The sequence below is a fragment of the Elephas maximus genome, chromosome 16 (assembly GCF_024166365.1).
Source record: "Elephas maximus indicus isolate mEleMax1 chromosome 16, mEleMax1 primary haplotype, whole genome shotgun sequence".
Taxonomy (NCBI): Eukaryota; Metazoa; Chordata; class Mammalia; order Proboscidea; family Elephantidae; genus Elephas; species Elephas maximus.
This window is the reverse complement of record NC_064834.1, coordinates 53,199,072-53,226,264: the sequence shown is the minus strand read 5'-3', so window position 1 is coordinate 53,226,264 and position 27,193 is coordinate 53,199,072. Positions and strand designations below refer to the sequence as shown.

General features: G+C 48.9%; 2 protein-coding genes across 4 annotated transcripts; one reads left to right on the top strand and one right to left on the bottom strand.

Moving 5' to 3' along the window:
- Positions 1-277: 277 nt before the first annotated feature.
- DPCD (deleted in primary ciliary dyskinesia homolog (mouse)) lies at positions 278-18,508 on the bottom strand. 2 transcript variants are annotated; one of them, XM_049856108.1, is made up of 6 exons: positions 18,376-18,507; positions 14,258-14,338; positions 8,177-8,301; positions 7,691-7,824; positions 1,075-1,177; positions 281-649 (listed from the first exon to the last, which is right to left on the bottom strand). In XM_049856108.1, the coding sequence occupies exons 1-6, from the start codon at positions 18,437-18,439 to the stop codon at positions 545-547; spliced, it is 612 nt and encodes a 203-aa protein (XP_049712065.1). In that variant the 5' UTR covers positions 18,440-18,507; the 3' UTR covers positions 281-544. The 2 variants fall into 2 exon arrangements, with proteins under 2 accessions (XP_049712066.1, XP_049712065.1); XM_049856109.1 differs by lacking the exon at positions 14,258-14,338 and having other exon boundaries at positions 278-649; positions 18,376-18,508.
- On the top strand, positions 18,499-27,193 carry POLL (DNA polymerase lambda). 2 transcript variants are annotated; one of them, XM_049856106.1, is made up of 9 exons: positions 18,499-18,593; positions 19,413-19,556; positions 20,339-20,633; positions 20,799-20,961; positions 21,335-21,652; positions 22,443-22,616; positions 23,233-23,361; positions 25,367-25,535; positions 25,968-27,183. In XM_049856106.1, the coding sequence occupies exons 2-9, from the start codon at positions 19,442-19,444 to the stop codon at positions 26,330-26,332; spliced, it is 1,728 nt and encodes a 575-aa protein (XP_049712063.1). In that variant the 5' UTR covers positions 18,499-18,593; positions 19,413-19,441; the 3' UTR covers positions 26,333-27,183. The 2 variants fall into 2 exon arrangements, with proteins under 2 accessions (XP_049712063.1, XP_049712064.1); XM_049856107.1 differs by lacking the exons at positions 18,499-18,593; positions 20,339-20,633; positions 20,799-20,961; positions 21,335-21,652 and having other exon boundaries at positions 19,491-19,556; positions 25,968-27,193.

The window sequence follows — 27,193 nt, the reverse complement described above, 5'->3', positions numbered from 1 at the left end:
TTTCCAAGGTTTCTGCATTTTAAAAATTTCTCTCTTGCCCACATCTGTCTTAGACTTCGGGGCCACTTCTGCCAGAGTCCTTTCCAGCCTAGTCTTTCTCTGAGTCTGGGGACACTCAGCCCCTGTTGGGGCTGAATGCTTCCATCCTCTTCCCCTTTATGTAGAAGGCTTTATGTTGAAGGACCCTGCTCTAGCCCAGGATGGAGGAGAAGGAGATGTCATCACCAACACCCTATCTGGGGAGGCCAGCGGGCCCAGGGGCCAGGCAGCACACACAGGTGGACAAGAGGGCAGTCCATCAGCAGTAACTCAGAATGACTTTACTCAGGAAATAGACCATGGCCCAGGGGCTAGGAGTGCCCCAGGGGCTAGGAGTGCCCCAGAAGCTAGGAATGCCCCAGGATCTGGTTCTTACAGAGACTCAACAGCTCCTAGAAGAGAGGAGGGTGCCCTCATGCCGGCCAGGCATAAGCATTTAAGTCTCACAGCCTGATAGGAGGTGCCTCACACACGCCTACCCTGGAGGTGCAGGCTGAGGGACTGACTACTGGGTCTTGCAGTCCCCATCGCTGTTGTGGGCCGTCTTCACCTTCTTCAACTCCTTCTGTAGCTCTGACTCGGCTGCCAGGACCTCCTTTGGCTTCTGGTACTATGGATGGAATCAGGAAGTAGTGGACGTATCAGTTACTAAACTCCTTCCCCTCCCTACAAACACACACACAGAGCCCCTTCTAATCCCTATATTTGAAGATGATGAAATTGAGGCCTACAAGGTTGAATGATTTGGTCAAGATCATAGGGCTGGGTTGGAACAGATCTTGAACCAGAACCCAGATCCTGTGATTTCTATCCCACTCCCACCATCCTCTATCCTCTTCCAGCTGTGATTTGTATATCAGGCTCCTCCCTGAGCCCCCACCCTGCTCTCTCCATTCTGAATTAGAGATGGCTATTATCTAACAATTACACCCCAGGGCCTAAGGCCAGAATTGGGGAATCCTATGGGATGGAAAGTGGACAGGGAAAGGAAAACACTCCCTGATGCAGTGGCCAAGAAGTTTGGGTGAATCTTACGGAGATGATCAGGGTGCAGTTGGCATGAGCAAAGCTCAGGGAGGAATCGTCCAGAGGTAGCTGGTATCTGTCTAGGTCAGGAATGGAGAACTTCTTGTAGTACCTGTGGGAACACCAAAAGTCCATGGGGTCACCCAATAAGGTGACCCTAATAGCTGGGCATCAGGCCACCTGTGGCCAAGCTTCTACACTGTTCTCCCACACCTTCCACACAGCCTGAGAGAAGGGAAGACAGTTAGAACCACAGGTATTTTAGAGCTTAGTGGCCCTGGAAAGAAAGGATGAAAAGCCTTATGGCCAGTCTAACAGAAGAAGTGCCAAACTAGTCATTATTCCTTCATTAGATCAGGGGTAAGAGTAACTGAGACTTAAGGGTGGGATTCCCAAAGAGAGGGAGAATACACAAATAGCTCAGGTAACCTGGGCCTCCTCTGTACCCCAAACGTTATGGGCACACCACACAGAAAATGGAAACACTGGTTCTGACAAGGGACAGAATAAGGACACCTAGGGCTGTCCCCCAAAGCTGGGGACCTAGAATTTGCCTTTTACGTGGAACTTTCACTGAAGGTCTACCTTTTCCTCTCTTAGGGTCTTTCAAGGCCTGTTAAGCCTGACTCTGCTTGTAGGCCAAAGAGAAAAGTACACCCACAAGGAAGACTCACACTGAGGACAAACCACGTGCCTCACCACAGAAGCTGGCTCTGGGGTTCTGGACTACTTTGCCGGCCCCGAGACCCTACTCGGCTTTTCACACACCACACCCAGACCCTAGCCTCTACAGGTGCCAGTCTAGAGATTAATGATCCCTTTTAATACCCAGATAGCAACACCTGGCCCATAATGTATGTAACTGGGCTTTGTTTGGAAGGAAATTTGACCCCTTTTACCAAAGAAGAAACTCTGGCTCAGAGAGGTGAAATGTCTTGCCTGGTTTCACATAGCCAGTTGTCAGTGGCTTTAGGATTAAAGTTTCTTGCTTCTAGCCTGGTGCTTATTACACCAGAGCACAAAGAACAGCCTCCTCGTCTCTGACAACAGCCCGCTTGCCGTTTTTCTTGGTGGAAGTGTGGCCACAGCTTGGCCAGTGGCTGCTAGGCCTGTCACCTGGGCACAGCATGGCTTTCTGCTGCAGTGGTTGTGTGGGCTGGGAAGCAACAACCTGAAGGCAGGTACAAACAAACTCAAGTGAGGGGCCTGGAAAGGATGTGACTTTTAATACTTCAGAGGGGGCCTCGTCCTCCTTGCGACAGCTACTCTGAGTCCGCTACTCTGAGTCCACTTCAAAAGCCCCGATGCCCTGGGGACTCGGATAGTTGACATCAATGCAGCACTTCTGCCCCCTGCTCTCCCTGCCCAAATCCCTCAGCTCAGCAGAAGCTGCAGGGCCCCTCTCCTCCCAGGTTCGCCACTCCCCCACCAAGGTGCTGGGACCCACGGCAGGAAAAGAATGTTTACTTAAAGGCTGACAGTTCAAAAGGAGTGGGGGGGGCAGGGTGGGTATCCTAATGGCACCACAAGTTTGCTTTATTTTCCAAAGCTCTGCCCCAGGGAAAGGTGATCCATCTGCCTGTAGACCGGCGAAGGAATGCCGGCCTTAGCCTCTTCCTAGCCAGCCCAGGCTGAAGGTTCTTCCTGGGGCTGCTCCGGCCAGCAAAGGTGGCAGACACTGATAATGGGGGGAGTCAAAGGTTAAACAGCAGAGATTAGATGAACACAAAGGCTTGTTAGGAAGTGTTAACATCTTACCCACAAATATACACAAAAAGTAGACCGGTGGCGAGAGAAGCAGCCTAGACACACATACGAGCAGATGGGGGCCTGTGTAAGGCCCTGAGCACTGGAACATCCTTTCTCCCTACGAGGCGTGCGTGCGGGGCGGGGGGCGGGGGGCGGGGGGGGCGGTACGGACAGGGACACACCTGTGCGACCTCAGAGGGGCACTGACAAACCACATTCTCCAGGCTGGGGCAGTGGGACTGGAAAAAGAATCCCAGGGCTTGGCCTCAACGCCAACCAGTGACAGGATCAAAGGAAACTTGAGGTGTACAGCTTCTACCCTTCCTTGTCATACTCCCACCACCTTTCGTGAGGCCAGAGGAAAGGCAGGGTCCAGAGCTCAGCTTTGTTTTGAGAGTCAGTTCTAATGGATTTAGTTTATTGGTTGAGGTGAAGTGACTTCTCCTCAGAGGTTCTTTGACAGGCAGTGTTCAAGGCAGTATGGGACATCTGCTTTCCCTCCTCAGAGGCAACGGCTGGCCCTCCCCCTTTTTCCTCCATTTCCTGGCTTTGGAGTGCACCTGAGGGGAGCTGCACTGCACTAGACCTTCTCATCAGCAACATGGACCAGAGAGGGATACCAGACACCTACTGTGCTTCTGGGAAAGCTGGAATCCTCAGCCTCAGGCAGCCAGCAAACATGTATTAGGCATCACCTATGTTCCAGGCCTTGAGCCCTGAGCTGGAGATGTAAGGATAAGGAAGAAACAAATCCATATCCCTGTGCTCCTGAGGGGCTCAAACCTAGTAAACATTGTTGTGCTTCTGCTAAAAGGTGAACCGCTTAAGCGGGACAGCTCCCTAGCTTCCTGCAGACACCCAGCTCCCTAGCTTCCTGCAGACACCCAGCTCCCTCCTCCCCCATTCCCATCTCCCTTCACCATTCTCGGGTTCTACTATGCAATGAAAAATGGCATATGAATGCTTATTCTGTACCAGGCACTGTTCTAAACACATTTGATACTCAAAATAATTCTCTCAGGTTGATTACTTCTATTATGCCTTTTTACAGAAGAGGAAACTGAGACATAGAAAAGTTAGGTATCTTTCCCAAGTTACAAAGATGATATATGGAGAAGCCCCTGTTGCAAGCAATAATCTCCTGACCCCTCCATCTCTCCACATTCTCACTACCAAGTAACAGGCCACATGGTCTAGATTTCCTGCATCTGTCCAAGGGTGGGCAGGGAGACTTTTAGAGCTCATGGACTAAGAGGAGGGCAGCAACAAACAGGCTGTCTCTCCTGGGAATCCCTGGGCACAGGGACCGCCCCCCCCCCCCACCCTGCGGGTCTCCTAAGTACTCTCTCAACATAAATGGCTTTCTGAATGCCAAAATCTTTAAAAAAGACTTATATGCAAGCAAAGGTTCACAGTAGGCTTCCTGGCCCTGCCCTGTCATCCTGGGCAGGCCATTTAATATCTGTGCCTCAGTTTCTTCTTCCAGATTTCTTCCTCAAGTAAAGAAGATGTGCTAGATGAACTTTAAATCATTGTGAAAAGGCCTGGAACAGGCCACCTCTGTCCCTCCCTCTTCCCTGTGCCAAAGGGCAGCTCCTTCATTTTGGTGATTACAGAAATGAACTACTGTATCCTATCACTCTCTTCCTACTGAATCCCCTCCCTGATCCCAGCCTTTCCCCTTCAGTGAACTGAGAAGGGGCATGAGAGGCTAGGTGCAGAGTGAGAGAGACCCTGGAAAAGAGGCTGAAAGTAGAAGCAAAGCTGCTGTGGACAGTCATCCTTCACACCGCACAACCTGCACAGCCAGAGCTGTCCAGAGACGTCCTCGACCCGTCAGGGCCTGAGAAAATCAGCAGGCAAATCTTCCTTCTTCCTTACCATCAAGGCTCTGGCCAAACTGCGGTCACCCCTGCCTGCAGCAGCCCTCCTAGAGAGTCAGCGTGCCCATGTACATACTAAAGGCTCCCAGAAGCCCTGCCAAAGAGAAACCTATTTAATCCAGAGTTCCCTAAACTTACTTGACCACAGAATCCTTTTTCCTAACCATGCCTATTAACACCTCCCACAGTGTTAGCAGCACCAATATTTTATCAGCCAAGCTCTCCTCAGATTCAGATTTCCAAAGAATTGTTGAGGACCTGCTTCAGGCCAGCCACTGTGCTCAGTGTTTGTATATATATGATTTAATTAAATTCCCCAAACAATCTATGAGGTAGGTTTGAATATTCTCCTGTGGTAGATGAGGAAACCTTGCCCAAAATAATACAGCTAATAAGAGGCAGAGGCCAGATTTAACCCAACATCTTGCCACTCCACTTTGGCTCATTCCACTTACAGCTGCCAACTTCTGGACTGAGGTTAAGAACCTTTGTGCACAAATGCTCTTATCAGGAGCAGATAGATCTTGGAAACACACTTTCTTCCTTCTTTGATCCATCCCTCACTTAGGACACAATACACTAGAATCCATTCCTTCAAGAAAAGTGGCCAATTGGTTCTTCAGGGGCAACGTATGTATGGACAAAGGAACCCTGGCTTTGGTTGGTAACCACAGTCCAGGATATTAGACCTGGGGCAGGCATGGAACCTCCAGGTAAAGAAAGAGGTCAAATAAGACAGAAATGCCACTGTGTAGTGGAAACTGCACGTGCCTGGGCACCGAGAGAGACTGTCACTAACATTCCCTTCAGTGGGTCAGTTCATCACGCTGCCTTCGTAGATACATTAATATGTAACACGAGAATAAAAATATGTACCCTCCCCTCCTCCAGATGGTATGAAGATCAGAGAACAGATTTTAAAAGTACCCTCAAAAAATTAACTACTCAAATAGCTATTAAGTTTTGTTTAGTGGTAGTAAAGGTGGAGAATACAGTACTCCAGGCAGAAGATGAAAATGCCAAGAGGTTCAGGAAGGAGCCAGTTACGGGTTTCACAGTCTCTCTAGCCTACTTCCCAGCAGAGGGACTGGAGGAGGGCTGGGCTGAGCCAGCCTGGGATGCTGTACCAGAGCTCAGGGGGGCTCCAAAATGGGGACTTTGCTCTTCAGTCACCAGCCCTGCCCTTCCCAGGAAACCACTCCTATCCCACCCGGCCTCACCCATCATTTCAAAATTGTTTCCCCCACCCTAGGCGCTAGAGTGGGCCTTGAGCCATGGAGCTCCTGGCCAACAGCGCCACCTATGGCTGCATACGTGCATGAGATGGGACCCAGAGGATCTAACCACAAATGAATTTTCTGGTGAGCGAGCTAGCCTCTCTCCTCTCACTCCCTGGTAATCACATTTCGGCCTGATGTCTGTATTCGACAGTGACCTCTGGGGGACAAAAGGGAGGCAGCAGCCAGCTCCACAAACTGCTGGGCTGCAGATTCAAGCGCTATCAGAAGCACTTTTGTTCCCAGTTTGGACCCAGAGCCTCTTACGCCAGGGAATGCTTGCTGAAGCACGGAGTTTGTTTTCCTGAAGGCAATTTCTCTGTTGTCTGAAACTGCTAAATTCCACTTTCAGGCACTGACTCCTGTTAATGATGAGAACAATAACGGGAATAAACTGCCTTTTATCTGAGGGCTTCAAAGTGCTTTATAAACGCAAACCCTTATTATTATGACTTTATATTTATTGACAAGGCCCACTGCAGGGGCTGCTGGTTGCATGTACAGCAATAACCCTGAAATTAATTCATTCATCTCCACCCCTTCCCCTGTCCCCTTAACCCTGCCAAAATGATGGGGTGTGGAGGTCAGGGGAGGAAGGGAGGACTCAGGGCTGTGTTTGGGAAGCTTGGGAGCCATGCTACTTCCCTGTGGGCCTCATGGCCCTGAGGGAGATGGGGGAGGAAGCTGGTGCCACACAGCTTAGAAGACAGGGCAAGGCGCTGCTCTTCCTGATGCATATAAACTAGTGGTGGAGTGGGGGCAACTCTGGACTAGGCTTAGCACCCACGGTGCACAGAGAGTGGCTTCGCAGCTCTGGACAGGTAACATAAAAACTCCCAGCTCAGTGCCCCAGATCTTCATGGGAGGTGGCCCTGTGCTATAATCCTTCTGGTACAGGACAAGGCTGATTTGTTTCAGGGCTGTTCTCTTCAGGCCTCGAACAGGGCTCTGCCTTCTCCTGTGATCAGTCAGAGCTCTGGAAACCCAAACGGGGTCAATGCATTCCCAAGATGGTCAGCCCAGGAACAATCCTACCAGGATCATCCTTATCAGCCACCTTCTATTGCCTCAATCCCCACATTTTTGCCTCTCCTGCCACACCTGCTAGTGGACCACCGGAAGAGGAGCAAAAGGAAGTTGAGTACCCCTTTTGAAACATAATGGAAGACACTCCTAAGAGGCCTAAGGATCTGCTCATTGCGCCTCAGTGCAGGGAGGGACCTGGTTTACTGTGTCCCGGGCTAACACTTTAAACTACCACCTAGGAGAGGTATGCTGTCTGCCAGCTCTAAGAGCGGTGTCATCAGCCCACCTGCACTATGACTGCAGGATATCAAGGTCACAACAGCCTTACAGAAGAACCACCTAAGATCACAACTTAATGGCCATGTGGTTCCCTCATCGTCTTGGTCACTGAACAGATACTACTGGACCCCAGTATGTGCCAGGTACTGTACCAGATACTCATTCAAGTGGTAATCCCTCACCCTGATGGAGCTGATGACATTATTCAAACTGGTCCTGGAGAGGGGAATAAGAAAAATCTCTTCAAGCTTTCAGTGCCCACTGGGGTTTAAGTTCAGCCTTCCTTCCCTCCTCAGAGCTGGGGAGATCTGCCCTCTTGGGTAGGGAGCAACCTGAGACTTAACCCCAGACCAACTCCACCCTGTCCCCCCGTCTGCTCATACTCAGACAGGTACCCACTATGCTACTCACTTTTTGTTGGTAGTTCTGATAACAAGGCAGCGCTCCTTCTGGTCTACACAGACACTATAGACATCCTTAGGGTAGGGGAGGTTTCGAATCCGCCACTGAAAACTCATCTTGGTGTCCTTGCGCATGAATATGGGCTGCAGAAGGCAAATTTAACTCAAGAACTATTCTTGGGAGAGGCAGGAAGGGACACCTCCTACTCTCCTTGGAATTCCACTCAGCGGTCCAATGGGCCTCAGTTCTTCTCCACAGCACCCCCCTCCAATGCTGCTACTGCTGTGACATTGCAGGCCTGAAGCCCTGGACCTGGGATGACCAGACCAAACTCTGGGTATTCATTCAGCAAACATTCATAGAGCCATGTGTCCAGGGGGCACAGTGGAGATGAGGAGGTGAACAAGACATGGTCCCTATCTTCAAGGGCCAGCAGCCCACCCTGACCACCCCCCCTCCACCCTCCACCCAGAGCACCTGGACAAATAGACATACATTGGCATTGCTTTCCTTGAGGAGTTCTGACCCCAGGCTTCCTGCTCCTGGGGGTGCTGGATCACCCACTTCAATCTGCCACTGGCCCAAGGCTCCGAGGGTACTTTTCACACGCCACTTTCTCACTGGGGAGAGAAGGAAGCAATGGGATTATGGGGAAAGAAGGGGCCCTGCTCTTTTCTGCTGAATCACTGACATCACACTGGATAACTAGAACAGGATAAAAGTGGGATGTACAGGTCTTTCCATGGGCTTTGCCCAGCTGAGCTGGGACCTCCCAACCTCTAAAATCTCAGTAGAGCATTTCAGTATTGGACAACCTGCACAGCACACAGCATGGGTACTCAGACAAAAGGAACTGGAACAAAGCTCTAAGAGGAGTCAAGAGCACCCAGGTGTGGCTTCAAGCAATGGGAAGGTGCAAGGGTTAGGAAAAAGGTGATTACTGGTAGGTAGGAAAATTCAGATCCCAAAAAGTGGGAGTTGAGATGGATTTTTCCGCCTCTAAAAAACATACAAAAGAAAAATAAGTTAAGAGGGTAAAGCTACTGGGCAGGTTTGTCTGATGATTCAGAAAAAAAAAAAAAAATGATTCAGAAAGTTTAAATAAATACAGAAACTCACTCATTTCAGGTATAGTGGGCTTAACACAACAGTCAAATCTCTGTATTTAAACCCTATTTTAAATACATCATTTCTAGAAGTTCTAATGTAAACATTTTTGTAAAGTGGACCTTGTACTTTTACTGTGCGAATATTAATCTCCATTTCTCCTGTTTTACAAGTCAGCTGTCCGCATAAGGTTTTATATTTTTATTGTGCTTTAAGTGAAAGTTTACAAATCAAGTCAGTCTCTCACACAAAAACTTACATACGCCTTGCTACATACTCCCAATTGCTCTCCCCCTAATAAGACAGCCCGCTCTCTCCCTCCACGCTCTGTCCATTTCCTGTCCATTTCACCAGCTTCTAACCCTCTCTACCCTCTCATCTCCCCTCCAGCCAGGAGATGCCAACCTTTTTTTTTTTTTTTTAAAGTAAGGTACATACATTACGAAAATTATAAATCAAGAGACTAGTTCAATGGACATCACCTGAAAACTCCTACTGGGATTTTCAGGAACCCCGCTCAGCGATGCTGTGGTGACTGGTGTTATCAGTGCAGGCCACCATCAATGCAGGGGATGTCCCTGGCCCCTAGCTGTACCCTCTAGGTTGCTTTCCCTTCCTGCTGCATTTGGAATCACCATGGCTGCTGCCTCAGGGTCTCCTCCAGCCTGGGCAGCTGATCGGTACTACAGGCTGGCGGCCCTCCTGGAGCTGTTAGAAGGAGTTAAACAACTCAAAGAGGCATGGTATTCTGCTTGGTAGTTTCTGTTTGTTCCTTTTTTGGGACTGGGGTGTGATGGCTACTGTCTGATCCTCAGTATCCAGGCAAGCTGATGGTGTTCCTTGAGACCTTTTGAGCAGCTGTGCCAAACCAAAACACCCTCGCTGCTATCAGTAAGGCACACAAGCTGAACACAACAGTATGCTGTAAAATTAGAATTTCCCCTTGAATATGTGCTTTTATAAGGTCTGCTGCATTCTGCAGTGTGATTTTATTACGTCTTAGGGCCAAAACTCTCCCTAGAAACACATTTCCAAGTTTATAATGAAAATTAATAAGGAAGAGTAAGACTTGGAAATATGCTTTACAGGCAACTTTTTTTTTCTTTCCTACAAATACTTCTGCTATCTTAAGTGAATGGACTGTGACCAGGAGTATATCCAAATCTATTCACGTAATACCTCACATAACTAGAAGCCAGCCCTCTGGGGGCCTCTGTCAGAGCCGCAAACTCAGAAGTGACAAATGCCTCTGAGCAGTAGCTTATGGTGACAAGATCCATGTACCTCACTCTCTGGTATAGGAAAGATCACTCCCAAATTCTCACTCCAACAATGTAGAAAATGCTCTGTGCACAATAATGCATACTGACAACAGCATGTGGGGACAGTTCACATTGAAGGGCAGTATCAGACCTACCTGGCACTTGGGACTATTTAGTGCAAGGCGAAGCATGTATCTTCTAGACCCAATGCTATCACTAGATAACAGAACACAGTCATCACAGATTTTAAAGATGGAAATCCCTCTAGAAAGCATCTAGTCCAGCGTCCGTATTTTTCAGAGGACAAACAGTATTTCTTCCCTGCCTGCTCTCCTTCGACCCTTGCCACCACTCTCCAGGGGACAGGGTATGAAGAATTACTAAGGCTCAGAGAAATCAACTTGCAAAAGCTACAGCTAAAGTTCAAGTCTCCTAACTCCAAGTCCAGATTCTGAGTCATTAACAAAAGGCTAAATTATATTCTCTAAATGTTTAATAAGCATATACTGTACAATATTTAGAAAGGTTCCTATAATTTTAAAAAAGCCATTCTATTTCTTACATATATTTTGGTCTTTAAAGAAGAAACTCTGATTATCTGAAAAGTAAATATGTGGAATAGCTAACCATTTGGGGCTGAATAAAAGACCTGTTCCTGTAATACTGGGCCTTGGTAAATTATAAGTCCTAAAGCAAAGACCAGTGTGGCCTCAAGAGTCAAGTCTGACCCCAGGATTTCTTGTCCACTCTTTTACTCCAAGAAGTGTTGAATTTTCCAGAGAAACCTTCCCAACTTGTACTCAAAGGAGGAAGAAAGTCAGCTACTGGTTTGCTTACTTCAGACCTCAAAAGTCACCCAGGTCACAGGAATTTGGTACCCTTGACTGCTTCACCTTTAAAAAAAAAAAAAAAGAAAGAAGAAACCTTGGGAATAAAATCCTTTGTTAGGATGCAGAAGAAAGTCTCCCTGCCCGTTCCTTTAAGAGATAAGATCCAAGAAATATTTTGGTGAAGTCCTTGTTCTTTCTCTCACACACATGGACTTGAACACCCCCATGTAAACACATACTTTGTCTTTGCTTGTCTTTCTTGTCCTCATCTTTGTTCCTGAACTCAAGGACAGCTCCTGCAGCAACAGAAGACTGCTTCCACCTGCTGTCACTTTGATTTGATTATACGTTAAACCCAAACTGGTGTGTGCAAGGCAGCTCCCCAGGACGCTGTCATCTCTTCCTGGCTAAGCCAAGGCCAGTCCTTGGAAAGGAGACTTTCAATGAACCTGTAAAGGGTCTGCCGGGGACTATATGAAGGAGGCAGCGCCTGGGGGCTTTTTACTAAGTCAGCAGGAAGCAGGCTGATGTCCCCTACTGCTGAAAGGAGGCCTCATCTTTCAGGTGGGCTGGAAATTGGAGGTCCTAAAGGCCTCTTTCCCCAAAGCTCCAAGCCCTGGCCCACTTCCAACATGGATAATTACATTCCCCTTTCCTAAATACTCCCTGCAGCTTAGACTAGATGCAGGATTCTTCTTTTCTGCCCTAAAACACTGCAACATTGCTATGTGGCTATTAAACAGCTGCCATGTCCCATCCCTGAGGAGGCTGAAGGGAGTCGAGTGGGTCATTTATAAAGCCGGTGAAGTGCTTGGGGATGAAAGTGCTCAATATCCTCCAACTGCAGCCTGGGGTGGTTAGGCTGGCGGTCAAATACCAAAGCAGATTAGGCTGGTAATCCGAGTGTAATCGCTGGGGGATGGCCTGCCCTTCAGCCTCTGCCCCCGTGGACATGCTGTGCTCTCCTTGGGCTGGTTTGATGTTCCGATCATTGTTGGGAGGCCCTTCAGTTTTTCCCTCTATGAATACATACAGCATTCATTGCGGGGGGTGGGAATGAATAGTATTAAGAGGATAGAAAAAAAAATATGACACTAACATGCTTATTAACATCAACTGGAATAACTCTGTCCTGGACAGATGTGCACCTATCAGCAATTCCTCCTCCGTAAATTACTTTGTGGGTTTTTCGAACAGAAAACCAGTTGGCCAATTATCAAGTTTGTATAATCAGCTGGAAAAATGGACACTACTCCCATTTACTGCCACAAAACTCCATGATCTCTATTTTTTACTTCATAGACTGCATGACCAAAAGCCATCTCAGGCCTGGGATTATTACACGTAAAGATTAGCAACGAACAGTACCTTGCAAGGGCACCTGGGGCAGGGGGAGCACTGGTTGGTGATGGGCAGGAAAAGGCTTGGCTGCTCTAAGGCTGTAGCCCAGTGGTGTGGGTAGGGTATTCCTCAGCTGCCTGTCTCTGCCCTGCCCCAATCAGCCCCACTTAGGTCATCCTGGGGAGTGTAAAATTTAACAAGAAGAAAACTGGATTTAAGTATTCTCAGCTCCCAAAGGTATATTGTTGTGAATTAAAAGAAGAACTCTTAATCAGACAGACCTAGGCTTAAATCCTACTCAGAAACTAACCAGCTCCGTGATTCTGAACCTCTTTGAGCTTCAGTTGTTTCCTCCAACTGTAAAATGGGGATAGAAGTGCCTACCTCATAGGGCTATAATGAAGATGATTAAATAATTCACATAAAGCACTTAGCATGGTGCTCAATAAAAATTATGGTATTAATATTATTATTAGGTAAACTTTAGCCAAATAACCTTTTCCTATGAACCTCCATTTCTGCTTTTAAGAAAAAGGATTTTGGAGGTCATGGTCCCTCCCCAACCTACCAAAAAAAGTGACAGGTTAACGTGGGACGGTGGGGCACAAAGCACTACAGATGAAGGAACCCGGACTTGTTTTTCATTTAATTTCATGTCCAAGCACAACAAAGAGGCTTGGGTTTTATTTGTTTGTTTGTTTTTACAGCCACAGCAGCTGTAGTGTTTTATTTGCTCTGTGTAGAGAAAAGAGGTGATGCTGGGGGCTGGGGAGAGGGCTGACGCTAGTCTCTGCCCTGGTTACGGTGGTGGTTAGCCCACGTGACCTCTGCTTTCATAAGTTCTCCCCAGTTAGGCATTCCAAGGCTGTCACCCCCTGGGAGCGCTATAAATTACAATGCATTGTGAGGATATTACTACTGTATTGGTTTCCACCAAATCAGTGTCATATGCTAAACACATCAAGATTTTTAATAGCACCAGACTAAACCAATTGGGACTGGAGCCCAAGCAGCTCATAATAAGGAGGGATCAACACTTCACTCTGTGACTGAACATGCGCAGGACACACGTGTTAAGACTGGAGACTAAGAGAATGCAAACCAGTGTAATCCGTGTTGTCGGTTCTAGACATTTATGAGCTGTCAGAAAAAGGGAAAAAGAAATTCCCTCGCCAATACTACCTGTCGATCAGGCCCAGGAAGAAATTAAAGTCAAGAACAATGACAAGAAAATAACCCAGCCCATGGCTCCATCATTGGTCTTAGCATTTCAGGTGGAACTTAATAAAGAGACCAATTCCCACTGCTGACAGCCTTAGGCCTGGGTCAAGTAGCCAGGCACCCAACTCTGGGAAGTCAGTTAATGTTGATGTGCATGCCTGGAAACAGAGAATGGACAAATCAAATCACTTCCACAAATCTGAGCTGGAACTCCTATTCATGAGGCTATTCTTAGAGGAAGAGAGCTGCAGGAATGAAAACAACAACATTGCAAAATCACTGTTTCTACCCCCTATTCCCTTTGATTCTGACATCCCAAGATGAGGGCCCTATTTAATAGTGCCCCCATTCTTGCTGCCTCTGAGGCAGACCTTACCCTTTACCAAGGTCAGATTCTGTAGCCACTGATACTTGCTCCTGGCGTGGTTTCAAAAAAACAAGCAAAAAAAAAAAAAAAAAGACAGTGAAAGCCTGTCCTCACAACCACCAGTCTACACGGCTCAGTTCCAATACCACCTCCTCTGTAAAGTTTTTTTCCCCTTCCCACCTTAGTGTTACGCTCTCAAATGGCTGGGGGTGGGGGTGGGTTTACCAGTCAAAAGAAGGACTCCAAATCCAGGTCTCCATCTTCCGGTGTCCAGCCCTGTCCTCAAATTATTCTCAGGAACAATGTTGCCTGGAAGGCCTCCGTCTCTCCCCTAGCTTCCACATTTGGTGCTGGGATCCTCCCTTAAGCCTAAGGCTAAGGGTGTTCACCTGTGCTTAGGTCAGCCCCAATCATTCCTAAGGGCCCGCTGGGAGCCTCTGTCACTTACCAAGTAGCTCGCTTGTCTTTTCATCATATTCTTCGGCCATTTCCTTCCCGTCTGGGAACAAATAGTGCACCTTCCTTCTCCCTGTGCACAAAGCGGAGATTGCCTTACCCCAAAGCCTCCTCTTGTCTTGCCTCTTACAGACCAAGGGGTCTACGGAGTAAACAGCAACAGCACTGGGTGTTTTGAGAAACCCTCCCAGAGCCTTCGAAAAATTCCTTGCCAACAATCATTGACCATTTACTTTAAGACTTGCCCTAGGAAAAACTGGTTAAAAAAAAAAGACATGCTCTAGGGCTGACTTCCTTTCAGAAGCTTTCTCCGGAGGTGTCTTTGCCCTACTATTTGTTCTACCAGCAAAAGTCCATAGTTCTTCCCGTCTGTTGAACTCCTCCTTGCCCTTCAAAATACAGCTCAAATGTCACTTCTACTGGTAAGTTGTCCTTACCTATCATCCCCAGCCTCTTTGGCAGAATTAATCACTTCCTTATATGTGCCTCTACAATCCTTTATTCATACCCACAGTGGCATATTCATCACATTGTATGATAGTTTTAAAAGCATCTGTCTCCCCAAGAATGGCATCTTATTTATCTTTCTCTCCCCAGTTCCAAAACCCAAGCCTAAGAGCTCAGTATACTGCACTGGGTTTTCTGCTGATGTTAGTCTCCAAGTATTCATGGCACTTACCTTGCTTATAATTTTCCATCATTTTGTGAGATTATTTGATTACTGCCTGTCTCTTCTACTAGATAGGGGATATTTTCCTCCCTGTCCATGATTTCCCTGAGACCAAGCATAAAAATAGTACCTGGCATATACTAGGACACCAGCTAAATATTGATTGAAAGAATGAATGAACATTGATTCATCTTCCACTGAAAGAAGAACCCAAGGGAGTTTCCAGCCCAATTCCCTCCACATAGACAATATAATCATAAGCATTTGCTTAAGAGTGGCTATGTAATTTCCCCTTTTTTTTACATGTTAAAAACAAACAAACAAAAAAAACCCCATTGCTGTCAAGTCGATTCTGACTCACAGCAACCCTTTAGGACAGAGTAGAACTGCCCCATAGTGTTTCCAAGGATTCGAACTGCTGACCTTTTGATTAACAACCGAGCTCTTAACCACTGCACCGCCAGGGCTCCGTTTTACATAGGTAAGTAGATATAGGTGCATTCCTCAGTGCACTAATACCCAGTAGATAGGCACCCAACATATGCTTGATAAATAAGAGCCCCAAAGCCCCTAACCAGCTAAAGGTGTCACTAGCTAAAACTGGCAACCTGTATCTGATCTCCCAAATCCTTTTCTTGTCCAACTCACTCCCCTGGGCCATAGTTCTCTTGAGTTGTTCCTAATTTGTATTCTGGAGAAACTCAACCCCAAAGCTTGCAGGGTCTCTCAGCAGGCCCCCTAGGTCATACCACCCTAAGTCACTGGGATGTCTCAAAGGAGCTGGAAGGGGGTTTTCCTGTCAGGCGTAAGGTACAAGACATTGCCTCTGATAGCTGAGGGTGCCTGGCCTGGACTCCAGACTTGAGCCAGCCAGGATGCAGTCTTTACTATCTGCCAGGCACTTTACATGCTTTACCTCATTTAATTATCACAAGAATTTCATGTGCTCCCATTACTTGTATTTCACAGATGAGGAAAATTGAGGCACAAAGGTCCTGTAACTTACTCAAGGTTCTAAAGCTAGGAAATGACAGAACTGGGCTTAAGCCCATTTGAGGCTCTAACAACCATACTAGAGTGACTTCTTATATGGCTTTAAATATTTGAAACTTGAACAGTATTTCAAGGATGTATTGGCCATTTTTCTAGTGAATTGCCAGTTCAGGCCTTAGTCTACTTTATTTGGGTATACATCTTCTTCTTCCTGATCTGATTGACCTTTGTGTGTATTAACCACATGTCATATCTTTGCAAATATTGTTTCAATTGTCTTTTAATTTCATTTAAAGTGGGTTTCCCCAAACAAGTGTTTTAATTTTTATGTAGTCAGCTATTCCTTCCTTTGCGGTTACTGCCCTAGAAGTTGTGCTTAGACATCCTCCCTCACCCAAAGATTATATAATATTTATCTATTCTTTATTCTAATACTGCATTTATTCTAGTAATATATACAGATAATAGATAATATAGATTAAAAACACCTAAGATATGATAGTATGATATTTTGGGGAAAAAATATGTGAGCATACATGAATGGAAAATATAAAAATAACGTAAATTCTGATTATTTCTGGGTGGTAGGATTATGGATTTTTTAAAAATTATTTTTAATATTTCCACAATGAATATAAATTAATTCTATGATTAAAAAATTGAAAAGTGTGTTATCATTATTAATAGCAGTGATTCTTGGTGGGAAGGAGGTAACATTCCCCCCTATACACACACACCCCCTAGGAAGGTAAATCTGCAGAGGATGACTGAAAAGGCATATTTGTATATTCGATTCTGTATTATTTTTTTGGTTTGGGAAAAAACCTAAAACACTGCTTTGTGATGCTACTAAAAATATAAAAAATTGAGAAAATCTTCTTGGTTGATAAATATTTGTTTAAACACTGTCCTGTGAGATAGTGCAGTGTTTAGCATGGCACAGGACATCTATCACAATACGCCCCAATTTATCTGCAATCTCTCTTCATTTTTCACCAGGTCCCCTCATTGCTCCTTGGGAAAAGGGACTCCCTTATTAACCCTTGTACCTAGCATAGTGTCTGATAGGGTGTTGGTGCTTGATGAAGGTTTGTTACAACTGAATAGGTGACTGCTCCAGCCTCACTAAACATTGTTATTCCTCTAGTAATAATCCATACACTTGCACACCCCCATGCCTTTACACATGATTCATTCTTCACGGAATATCCATCCCCTCTTCTCCACTTAGCAAACACCTATTAATTCTTTAGGATCCATAAACGTTGCCTCTTCTGTCAGATCTTCCTCCAAAGACATCACCATTTCCTCCTTTGTGGTCTCCTAGCATTTTATACAAGATCCCCACCTCTATTTAACAACACACAGTGCTATTTATTTACATGTCTTTTTCCCTGACCGCACTTGTGAACGCCTGGGACAACATGTCTTTTTCTATTTGCTCTAGTACAGAGCTTGGCAGAGAGTAAAGCTTCCCTAATGTTTCATGAAATGAATGAGCAAATGAGCAGCTGATTTAATTTCTACAAACTCCAGGCTCCCCTGACCGGCCTCTCTGCCTGTGGATGTGTTCCCAGCTGTTATCCTGAGAACTGCAGGAATTCAGACCTAATTCATTCTGGCTGCCAAGCAATCCGTGGGTCCAGAGGGGACCTGAAAGCACAAGAGGTCCTAAACTAACCAATCCTAGTGCAGAAAAAAGTCAAGACTCCATACCCCTGTGACCACATCTTCTAGGCACAGCTTCTGGCCCTTGCTCTGTCACCCCTAAAGGCCCAGGGAACATTTAGAGGCTCACATATAAACTCACAACATTACAGCTTGAAAAGGACTTCAGAGTCAACGGAAGTGGCCCACCCGCCTCATTTACAGATGAGGAAAGTGAGGTCCAAACAAGTAAAGGGGCCAACTGAAGAGTCCCTGGTGAAAGAATGGCAGAATGGGAACTAGAGCCCAGGTCTCCAGCCTCTTCATGACACCAGGCTGTCCTCAGCAACAGAGCCCCCAGGCTCTGCTTCATGGGATCACAGGTCAAGACTCATTTTGTACCACTGACTGGCTGGGGGAGCTGGGGCTGGTCTAAAACCTCCCTGGATTTCAGTGTCCTCTTCTGTAAAAGGAGGTGGAAAATTATCAGACTCAGGACAACGGTGAGGATCAAACGAGATAATGAAAGTGAAAACGATTATTATTTATTAGTAAGAGAACTCAGAATGTGGCGAGGTGTTGTACGGGAAACTAGGGGGAATCCAGAGACGTGCAGTCCAGTCACGTCATCTCTCTGGACCTCAGTTTACTCATCTGCAAATGAGGAACCTGGACTAGCTGACGGCCGCGGCCCTTTCAGCTCTGGGGTCCCAAGCTCTGAGGCCCTTCCCGGAGAGGCCAGAGTGAAGGGTCGGACCCTGGGGAAAAGGACGAGGGTGCTCGCGGGAGCCTCGAGTTACCGTCCTGCAGCAGCGCGGTCTTCTTGGCAGCCCGCAGACTCTCCAACCAGTTAGTCACCGCCATCTTTCCTCTGCCCCGCAGAGCGCCGGGCCGATGCCATGGCAACCGCTCCGCCAAGGGTCACTTCCGGCTGACCCGGAAGGTGTTCTGGGCAATTGACCTTCCACGCCCTTCCCCTCCCCCCTATTCCCTTCGTTCGCTCTCATTGGCCCCATTGGTAAGTATTTAATTACCGCTCTTCCCGGGGCGACGAGAGTGAGGATGACCGCACCCCGGAGCTGAATCCAGGGAGGGAGGGGCTCTTGGGGCAGAGTTGGGGCGTTCCAGTTCACCTCTGGCCCCCAGCTGGGAGTCCTGGCCCGCCCCAGCTGCGTACGCGGCGGGCACACCACACCTGCCGGGGTCTTCACCCCCAGCTGTGAGGCCGAAACTCCCCCAATCCCGGAGGGCGCCCTACACCTGCTGCGGCTCTGCCCTATATCCCCGCAGCTGTGAGGCTGAGCACCACCGTGCTGAGAGGCCCGGGACCAGGGCAGGTGCAGGGCATTCCCACTGCCCCCCTAAACCCCTTCCCCCAAGTTTTTCTTTGTGGGTCTTTGACGTGACGTTTATGTGCAGGTTCCCTCCAGTCTCCACTTTTTTGGGGAACCCAAGTCCTTTCTAAAGATACAATTCCATTTCCCAGGCTGGCATCCTCTTTTTGTAAAACCCTTTGCAGGTGGGTTGCAGGAGGAGCAGATACTGCACTGGATCTTTAGAGCAACCCCAGTGAGGAATGATATTCTCTCCAATTCCTCAAAAGCCCTCCATTAGTCCCAGCCTCCCCCCCCCCACCCCAATACTCTGTAACGCTGGTGAATGTAGAGCCAGGCTAAACCACCAAGGTTCAACTGGGTTTTGGGAAACCCCTGGGGACTGAGCTGCTGCCCCCAAGGTCTGGCCATTAGAAACCCCAACTCCGTCGGGAGAGGGTTTTGGGGACGGTTATTCTGGATTTCCTTCCACATGACTGCTGCCCTGATCAACCCTCAAACAGAAAGGCCAGCAGCATCCAGCCAAACCTCCATGGACCCCCGGGGCATCCTGAAGGCATTTCCAAAGCGGAAGAAAATCCATGCCAATCCATCATCAAAAGCAATTGCAAAGATGCCCAAGAGGGAAGACAGAGAAGAAGCAGGAGGTGAGCTCACCCACTCTCAGACACCTCCTGAGCTTGAACTCTCAACCTTCCTGTAACCTACATTGTTCATGTCCAGAATCAGGTATAGATAGGAGCTGACTCTGTCTGCTCAGGGCCTGTGAGTCTGTTTGCACCTGCCTTGCACTATGGTTAGTCCTGGGTCTTTGACAGGCCACTTGCTGCGTTATCTTCTAGCCTACCCTAAGACCTCCATCAGTCAGAAAATACTGCTTGATTTCTCAGGAAATGACCAGCAGAACCCTTTGCTCTCCAGGAGAGTGCCTTAAGAGGTCAGGGACAGAAATCTCACTTAGGTCCCCAGGATTATAAGTTGTTTTGTAACCAAATTGACAAGTAGATGGCAAAGGTTTACACGGCGGAAAAGAGGTCTGCGAGACTGTGAGGCCTGTAAAGGCAAGAAACATGTCTGCCTTGTGCCTGACACAGAGTCAATGTGAAGAAATGATAAAAATGAGGTGATTCTGGACTGCAGTTCAAAGCAGGGAGAAAAGAGGCATTCATTCATTCATTTAACAAATATTTATAGGAAGCCTACACTCTGACAGGCACTATCGTAGGTGCTGGGTTACAGCAGAGAACAGGACACGTGAAAGGCCTTGCTCCTTAAATGTAAGTGATGACCCACAAGAAATTCGCTTTATGCAAGGCAGACTGTCTGGAAGGAAGGAAAAATGACTGCTGAGGGGGAGGAGACTGTAAACGGTTCATTCAGGTCATATCTGAAAGTCATGACAATAGGCATCTGAATGTCCCCTCCACAGAGTGGCTGAGCTCCCTGCGGGCCCATGTGGTGCCCACTGGCATTGGGCGAGCCCGGGCCGAACTCTTTGAGAAGCAGATCATCCAGCATGGTGGCCAGATATGTCCTGCCCAGGCCTCAGGGGTCACTCATATTGTGGTGGATGAAGGCATGGACTGTGAGCGGGCCCTCCGTCTCCTTAAACTGCCCCAACTGCCCACGGGTGCCCAGCTGGTAAAGTCAGCCTGGCTGAGCTTGTGCCTTCAGGAGCGAAGGCTGGTGGACACAGCAGGATTCAGCATCTTCATCCCCAACAGGTGGGCTGGTGGCAGTCTTTCCTCAGATGTTTTCTAGCAGCATCTTGAGCTCTCTTCTTGGATTTTAAAAAATAACTATCATTGTCTTAATTGGGCACATCAGGATGAGGGGCAGAGGTAAGATAAGACTTTTGGTGTCCCAAACTCCCATCATCATCCCTGCAGGTACCTGGACCAACCACAGCCCAGCAAGGCCAACCAAGACTCTTCTACTCCTCCTGGCCCCCATGAGGCTCTGCTCAGGACACCCCTTTCTCCTCCCCCTCCTCCCACCAGACCTGTATCTCCTTTCCGGAAGGCAGAAGAGGCACCAAGCATCCAAACCCAGGTCAGGAACCTCCCAGCCCCCATGGCTCCCTCCCCCTGGGAACCAAATCAGAGAAAGGGGAAGGACCTGGTGGTTGTTCACAAAGTCCCAGGGCTCGCTTGATTGTGAAGCCATTTAGATCTTTCCAACATTTTTCACTCCTGCATTCGCCCATTCTGTGCCTACCACGTACCATGGGGATTCTGGGGCTGGGCACTGGGGGAAGCCAGGTAGAACATGGCCCCAACAATTAAGGGGTCCCAGGTCTGATGCAGAAGACCCAACCTCATTCTTGGGTAGCTCCCAGTCTCGCTAGAAGACTCAACCCTTACTTTAAGGAGCCTTTCTCATGGAGGGCAGGGATTTATTGTCTCTTTTCCTTTCCTACCTCAAGCCTGGCTCTGATGATGAAACCAGTGATGGAGAAGAGACCCAGGTTAGCGCAGCTGATTTGGAAATCCTGATCAGCGGCCACTACCCCACCCCCCTTGAGGGAGATGGGGAGCCTAGCCCAACCCCTAAGGCCCTGGATAAGTGGGTCTGTGCACAGCCTTCAAGCCAGAAGGCGACCAACCACAACCTCCACATCACAGAGAAGCTGGAAGTGCTGGCCAAAGCCTACACTGTTCAAGGAGACAAGTGGAGAGCCCTAGGCTATGCCAAGGCCATCAATGCCCTCAAGAGCTTCCACAAGCCTGTCACCTCTTACCAGGTATCTGGAAGCTAGGGAAATGTGAGAGGGTCTTCTCTTTACTAATCAGGGGTTGGTGGCAGTACCAGTCACAAGTAGGGGTCAGGTATAGTGGTTAAAATTATGTGTCTGGGATTTACACAAAGAAAAAAAAGGGGACATTGAGTAAAGCAGATTGGCAAAATCTTAATAATTGTTGAACTGGGTGATGGATACTTGGGGGTTTGTTATAATCTCTCTACATTTGAATTTTTCTGTAATAAAAAGTTAAAAAAAAAAAAAAAGTTTAGACTCTGGAGGCCAACAGAGCTGAGTTTGAATTCTGCTTCCCATCATTCACTAGCTGTGTGACTTTAGGCAAGTTACTTAAACCCTCTGAGCATCTATTTCCTCATCAATAAAAAGGGACTTAGAAGCAAATTCACAGAATTGTTCTGAGGATTAAATGAGATGATCCCTGTAAAGCACTTTAGCACAGTACTGGTGCAGTTAGCCCTCAGTAAACGTTAGCTCTTGCTGTTGCTAGGATGGTGATGATGACAGCGACCAGCGATGACTAGAATCATCATTTCCCTACTGCCTATTGCTGGTCTCCGTTCTTCTGGGAAACAAGGGACAAATTACTCAGCCCTCATTCAATCCAAAGTTTATTTCTTCAGCTGGGCCCAAGATTAACATGGCTGTGCAGTTGCCAACCAGCCAAGCTGGGCTTTTCCCAGACTTCTGGTAAAGCAGGGTACTTCACTCCCACTGGCCCTGCATCTCCCGTCTTCTCATTCTTTTCTCTTGCCTCTGCCTCCTGCTGCTCTAGGAGGCCTGCAGTATTCCTGGGGTTGGAAAACGGATGGCTGAGAAGGTCGTAGAGATCCTGGAGAGTGGGCATCTGCGGAAGCTGGACCATATCAGTGAGAGCGTGCCTGTCTTAGAGCTCTTCTCCAACATCTGGGGAGCAGGAACCAAGACTGCCCAGATGTGGTACCAACAGGTCACAGCCTGGCCCAGCCCCCATTTCAGTTTTCTGTATCTCAGGGTTCCTGTCCCACAGTTCCCTTCTACCTGTGCTCTGATGGAAATGAACCCAGACTGTAGAGAGACCACTTTTCAAGGGGATCGGTGGTTTCCTGGCTCCCAGAACAGCCCTGTCGTTGTGGTATCCTTGAGGCATCAATCTGTGGCATAGGCAGGGACTAGAAGTGCATTTCTCTGTCCCTCAGACCAGCAAGGACTTTGCTGAGGAGACTAGGTCTTGGGGCTGAGTGCCCAGAGCAGTGGTTCCCATACCTGACTGTGCTCAGAATCATTTGGGAGCCTGATAACAATGTGCATGCTCAGCCCCATCCCCAGACCTAAGGACTCAGAAGCTATGATGGACCCCACAAACCAGTATCTGAGGATTGCAGCGAGTCTTCCGTGCCCATGCCCTTCCAAAGTCACGCTGATTACAAACCTAACTCCTGCTGGAATTGGTCCTGCCTCAGGCCTTCCAAGGAATCTGGGGTAGGGGCGGGGGAGGGGAATGGAAGCCTTGTGTGTGTGTTCACTCACTGCCTCATCATTAGTCCTGGATGCTCATAGCCTCCCCATCTGGCTTCTATTCCCAGGGCTTCCGGACCCTGGAAGACATCCGCAGCCAGGCCTCCCTGACTACCCAACAGGCCATTGGCCTGAAGTATTACGGTGACTTCCTGGAACGCATGCCCAGGGAGGAGGCTGCAGAGATCCAGCAAACAGTAAGCAGGTGTCCCAGAGCAGTGAGGAGAGCCAGGCCCTGCTAGAAGGTCAGGGCCTGGTTCAAAGCCAAGAACCCCTGATCTCTCAGCTGGGGAGCCCAGCAGACAGCGGAAGCTGTGGGTCAGCGGAGGTTGGGGCAGGTGGGGAAAGAGCAAAGAGAGAGGGAAGCTGCGGACCCAGAAGAGGGGCTGGGTGGCTTTGGTAGGGCAGCTGTAACACCAGCTGTCTGGATTAGGGTTCTCAGGAGTTGGGCAGAATTAGGATTGGATTAGATATTAGAATGGTATTAGGACTGGGTTGATGTTAGGACTAGATTTTGCAGAGATAGATTATGTTCAGAATTGCTTGAGGATAGTGGGGTTTGAACTGGGCTGTGTAAGAATGGATTAGGACAGAGGTTCTTAACTTTATTTGGGATCACAAATTTCTTTGAGGACTTGGTGAAAATTAGGGCCTCTTACCCCCAAGAATGCACAAGTGTGTGAAGTTTTATGTCTCTTTACAGGAGGTTTATGGACCTGAAGTCCACCCAAGGCTAAACCCCTATACTTCAGGATTTGGGATAGAGTTGGAGTAGAAGCACAGCTTCAGGAGAATTAGGTTTGGAGTTAGAGGAGAGCTAGATCAAGAGTTAAGTGAAGGTTAGGCCTGAATTAGGATTAATATTTTGTTAGTGTTGGTTGCTTTCAAATTAAGATTTGTGATTATCTTAGAAATAAGGTTTGGTCACGATTTGGGTTTTGTTTAGAGTTGGGCTAAGGATTAAGTTCATGTAAAAGCTAGATTAGAGGGAGACGGATACATTTAGGGCTGGATGTACCGTGTGGTTGGCCTCAGGATTAGGAGCTGGTTGCCCACTTAGGTCTGAGATTCAGATGGGGTCAGGACTCCATGGGGACTCTGGCCCAGTTTAGCTGGAATCAGCCTGTAGCTGTGCCCCAGGCCGCAGGACTGAGGCAGGCGCAGGATGAATGCTCAGGGCTCTCTTTATCCACCCATCACCAGGCCTTGGTGCTAGTGATGACACCGTCACTCAGCCACAGTATCTGGGCACAGAGAATGGCCCAGCTAGCCCCCAGCCCATTAGAACAGAAGTGGCTTTCCACCTGGCCTCCTGCTCCCCATTTAAGGGCCCCAGCTTTAGGAGTTTTTGATGGGATTACTCATTCTCCTTGTGGGAGGCTCTAGAAGTGGGTGAAGGGATTAGCAGAGCCCGCCTGGCAAGAGAATTGAGGTGTCCTAGCAGTGAGTATCCAGGGCCCCAGAAATCTCCCTGTCCTGGGGCAGAGGCGGGGAGGCCATCTGCATATAAAAGGCCTCAGTGTCTCTGGGGTGGGGGCTAATGGGCTTATCACTCCTCAGTAACGATGATCCCTGAGCTGTCAGCCCCCTCAGCCTCAGCTCCCTCCCCCTACACCCCATTCCTCTGAGTCAGGATGTGGGTATTGGCTCTGAGTTGCTCCTCTCTTTGCTTTCTTTCAGTTACTTTTGCACAGGTGCAGTTAGATTTCTGGGCTACATTTCCCAGGGCACCCTGCCTGCCACCTGCTCAGGCCCCAAGCACTAGCACATACTTTCTACCTTTAGCTCCAAATCCATAATAGATTCCTGGGGCTGCTGACACCTGCCGAGGGTCCCAGGCACCTGCCCCTTGTCCTGGGTGGAGGTTCACTGATGGAAAGAATGATCTGTGCCCTCTCTCAGAATCGAGTAACTATTTTCTTCTATCTCCCCTCAGGCCTTCCTCCTGTGGGGTCAGCACTTTTTCTTCCTCTTCTGTCCTAGTGAAGCTAGAGAAGTCTTTTCCTCAGGGTAGATCCTCTGGCCTCTTTTCCCTGGGGCTCATTCCCTCAGGCTGGTACCCACATGCAGGGATTAGCTTGGGTCATAAACTGGGAGTTTGGGCCCCTGGGTCAGGGAACACCCTCTTGCTGCCCCTGAAGAGGAACCCCTTATAGGGCTTGAGGCCCACGGTTCTCTTACTCCCTCACCGCTCTTCCCCAGGTCCAGGAATCAGCCCAGGCCCTCAACCCCGGGCTGCTGTGTGTGGCATGTGGTTCGTACCGACGGGGGAAAGCCACCTGTGGTGATGTGGACGTGCTCATCACTCATCCAGATGGCCGGTCCCACCAGGGCATCTTCAGTCACCTCCTTGACAGCCTCCGGCAACGAGGTATCTGCTCCATCTCTGGATGAGCAAGTTGGTAGGGTACAGGGCAGGGCTGAGCTGCTCCCAGGAGGAAAAGCCTCCAACTGGCAATCCCTGGGCCAGAAGCAGGGGAAGCTTGCTTCATAAGAAGCACACCTCTCCCTTGTGGCCAGAGCCACTTCAAGGAGATGAAGCAGAGCTCCCCACACTACACAGAGGTAATCAACAGTACCGGCAGATTGAGTTTTGTCTGATCTTTCTGTGGAGAAGGTGGGGAGGAATTTCTGACCATGTTTTACAGATAAGGAAACAGGTCCAGAGAGGGCAAGGTGACCCAGTAGACCAGTGGGCGAGCTGGGAATAGAGAAGCCAGGGGTGATTAGGGAAGACCTGGGAGGATGCGATGGCCCAGGGCCTGGCCCCCTGCCCTGTCAGCAGCCTCCTGTGTTGGCCTAGGGTTCCTGACAGATGACTTGGTGAGCCAGGAGCAGAACGGGCAGCAGCAGAAGTACTTGGGTGTGTGCCAGCTCCCAGGGCCCAGGCAGCGGCACCGGCGGCTGGACATCATCGTTGTGCCCTACAGCGAGTTTGCCTGCGCGCTGCTCTACTTCACTGGCTCTGCCCATTTCAACCGCTCCATGAGGGCTCTGGCCAAGACCAAGGGCATGAGCTTGTCAGAGCATGCACTTAGCACGGCTGTGGTCCGGGATACCCAGGGCCTCAAGGTGGGGCCTGGCTGGGTGCTACCCACTCCCACCGAGAAGGATGTCTTCAGGCTCCTAGGCCTCCCTTACCGAGAACCGGCTGAGCGGGACTGGTGACCCAAGACTGGGGGGCCCTGGACCAGCCACCCCACCCAGATGACCATCCAATACCCCTCTCCCACCTCAGCTGGCAGAACCTCACTACTTCACCCACCCGCCATCCTCAGCAAGCACCACGATCTCAGGGTCCACACAGCCCTTTCCTAAACAGGAACAAGCTGCTAGCCTTTTTACCTCACCACTGGCCCTGGTAGAGTTTTGCACATGCTCTCTGCCCCATTCTAATCAGGGAAGGGACAGGTGGCTGGTTTGAAGCCCAGCTTCCTGTGCTGAGGACCCAGGCATCCCCCCTCCTCTGCCCTGGAGAGGGGCTGCAGAAGAGGCAAGCAGCTGTGGTCCCAGCATCATCCAGGACCCTTTGGAGTAGGAGAATGAGCAGTTCCACATGTACTCCCTTGACCCACCCTGCTTCCTGTGCAGCTGGAGGTGCTGGGGAGAGGGCCCCCAGGCTCGGGGAGGACAGCAATGGAAGGCCCAGAGGCCCAGTAAAGTGCATTTGACATTCAACCTCTCTGGTGTCTGTGAGCTGCTGCAGCCCCTGCCTGCCTTCTTCCTGCCCAGGCATACGGGATGGGACCTGAGCAGGGAGTTCAGAAAGGCTGCATGAACTACCCTTGAAAAGAGCCAGGCCTGAGCTGGCTTCTGAACTCAGGAGCGGAGCAGGGGTGGCTGTCAACAGGAGAATTTGTGGGGGGGAGGGCAGACATTAGCTCCTCACTATCTACCTATCAGCAGCTCCTGTGTGCCTGGCCCTCAACCAGGCTATCAGGGGACTTGAACAAAGGTGACACAACTCATGGGAAACAAGGACAATTAAAGGGAGACCTGCGTGCCATTGACAGGGCTGGGGCAGTCCAG

Excerpts from the sequence above, each read along its gene's own strand:
- DPCD (XM_049856108.1), bottom strand. The coding sequence starts at position 18,439 with ATGGCGGTGACTAACTGGTTGGAGAGTCTGCGGGCTGCCAAGAAGACC. Across the intron at positions 8,302-14,257 it reads AAAGACAAGCGAGCTACTTG|TGAGAAAGTGGCGTGTGAAA; the intron begins GTAAGTGACAGA and ends TTCTCTCCCCAG. Across the intron at positions 7,825-8,176 it reads TCAAGGAAAGCAATGCCAAT|CCCATATTCATGCGCAAGGA; the intron begins GTATGTCTATTT and ends TGCCTTCTGCAG.
- POLL (XM_049856106.1), top strand. The coding sequence starts at position 19,442 with ATGGACCCCCGGGGCATCCTGAAGGCATTTCCAAAGCGGAAGAAAATC. Across the intron at positions 20,962-21,334 it reads CACCAAGCATCCAAACCCAG|CCTGGCTCTGATGATGAAAC; the intron begins GTCAGGAACCTC and ends TCCTACCTCAAG. Across the intron at positions 21,653-22,442 it reads AGCCTGTCACCTCTTACCAG|GAGGCCTGCAGTATTCCTGG; the intron begins GTATCTGGAAGC and ends CTGCTGCTCTAG.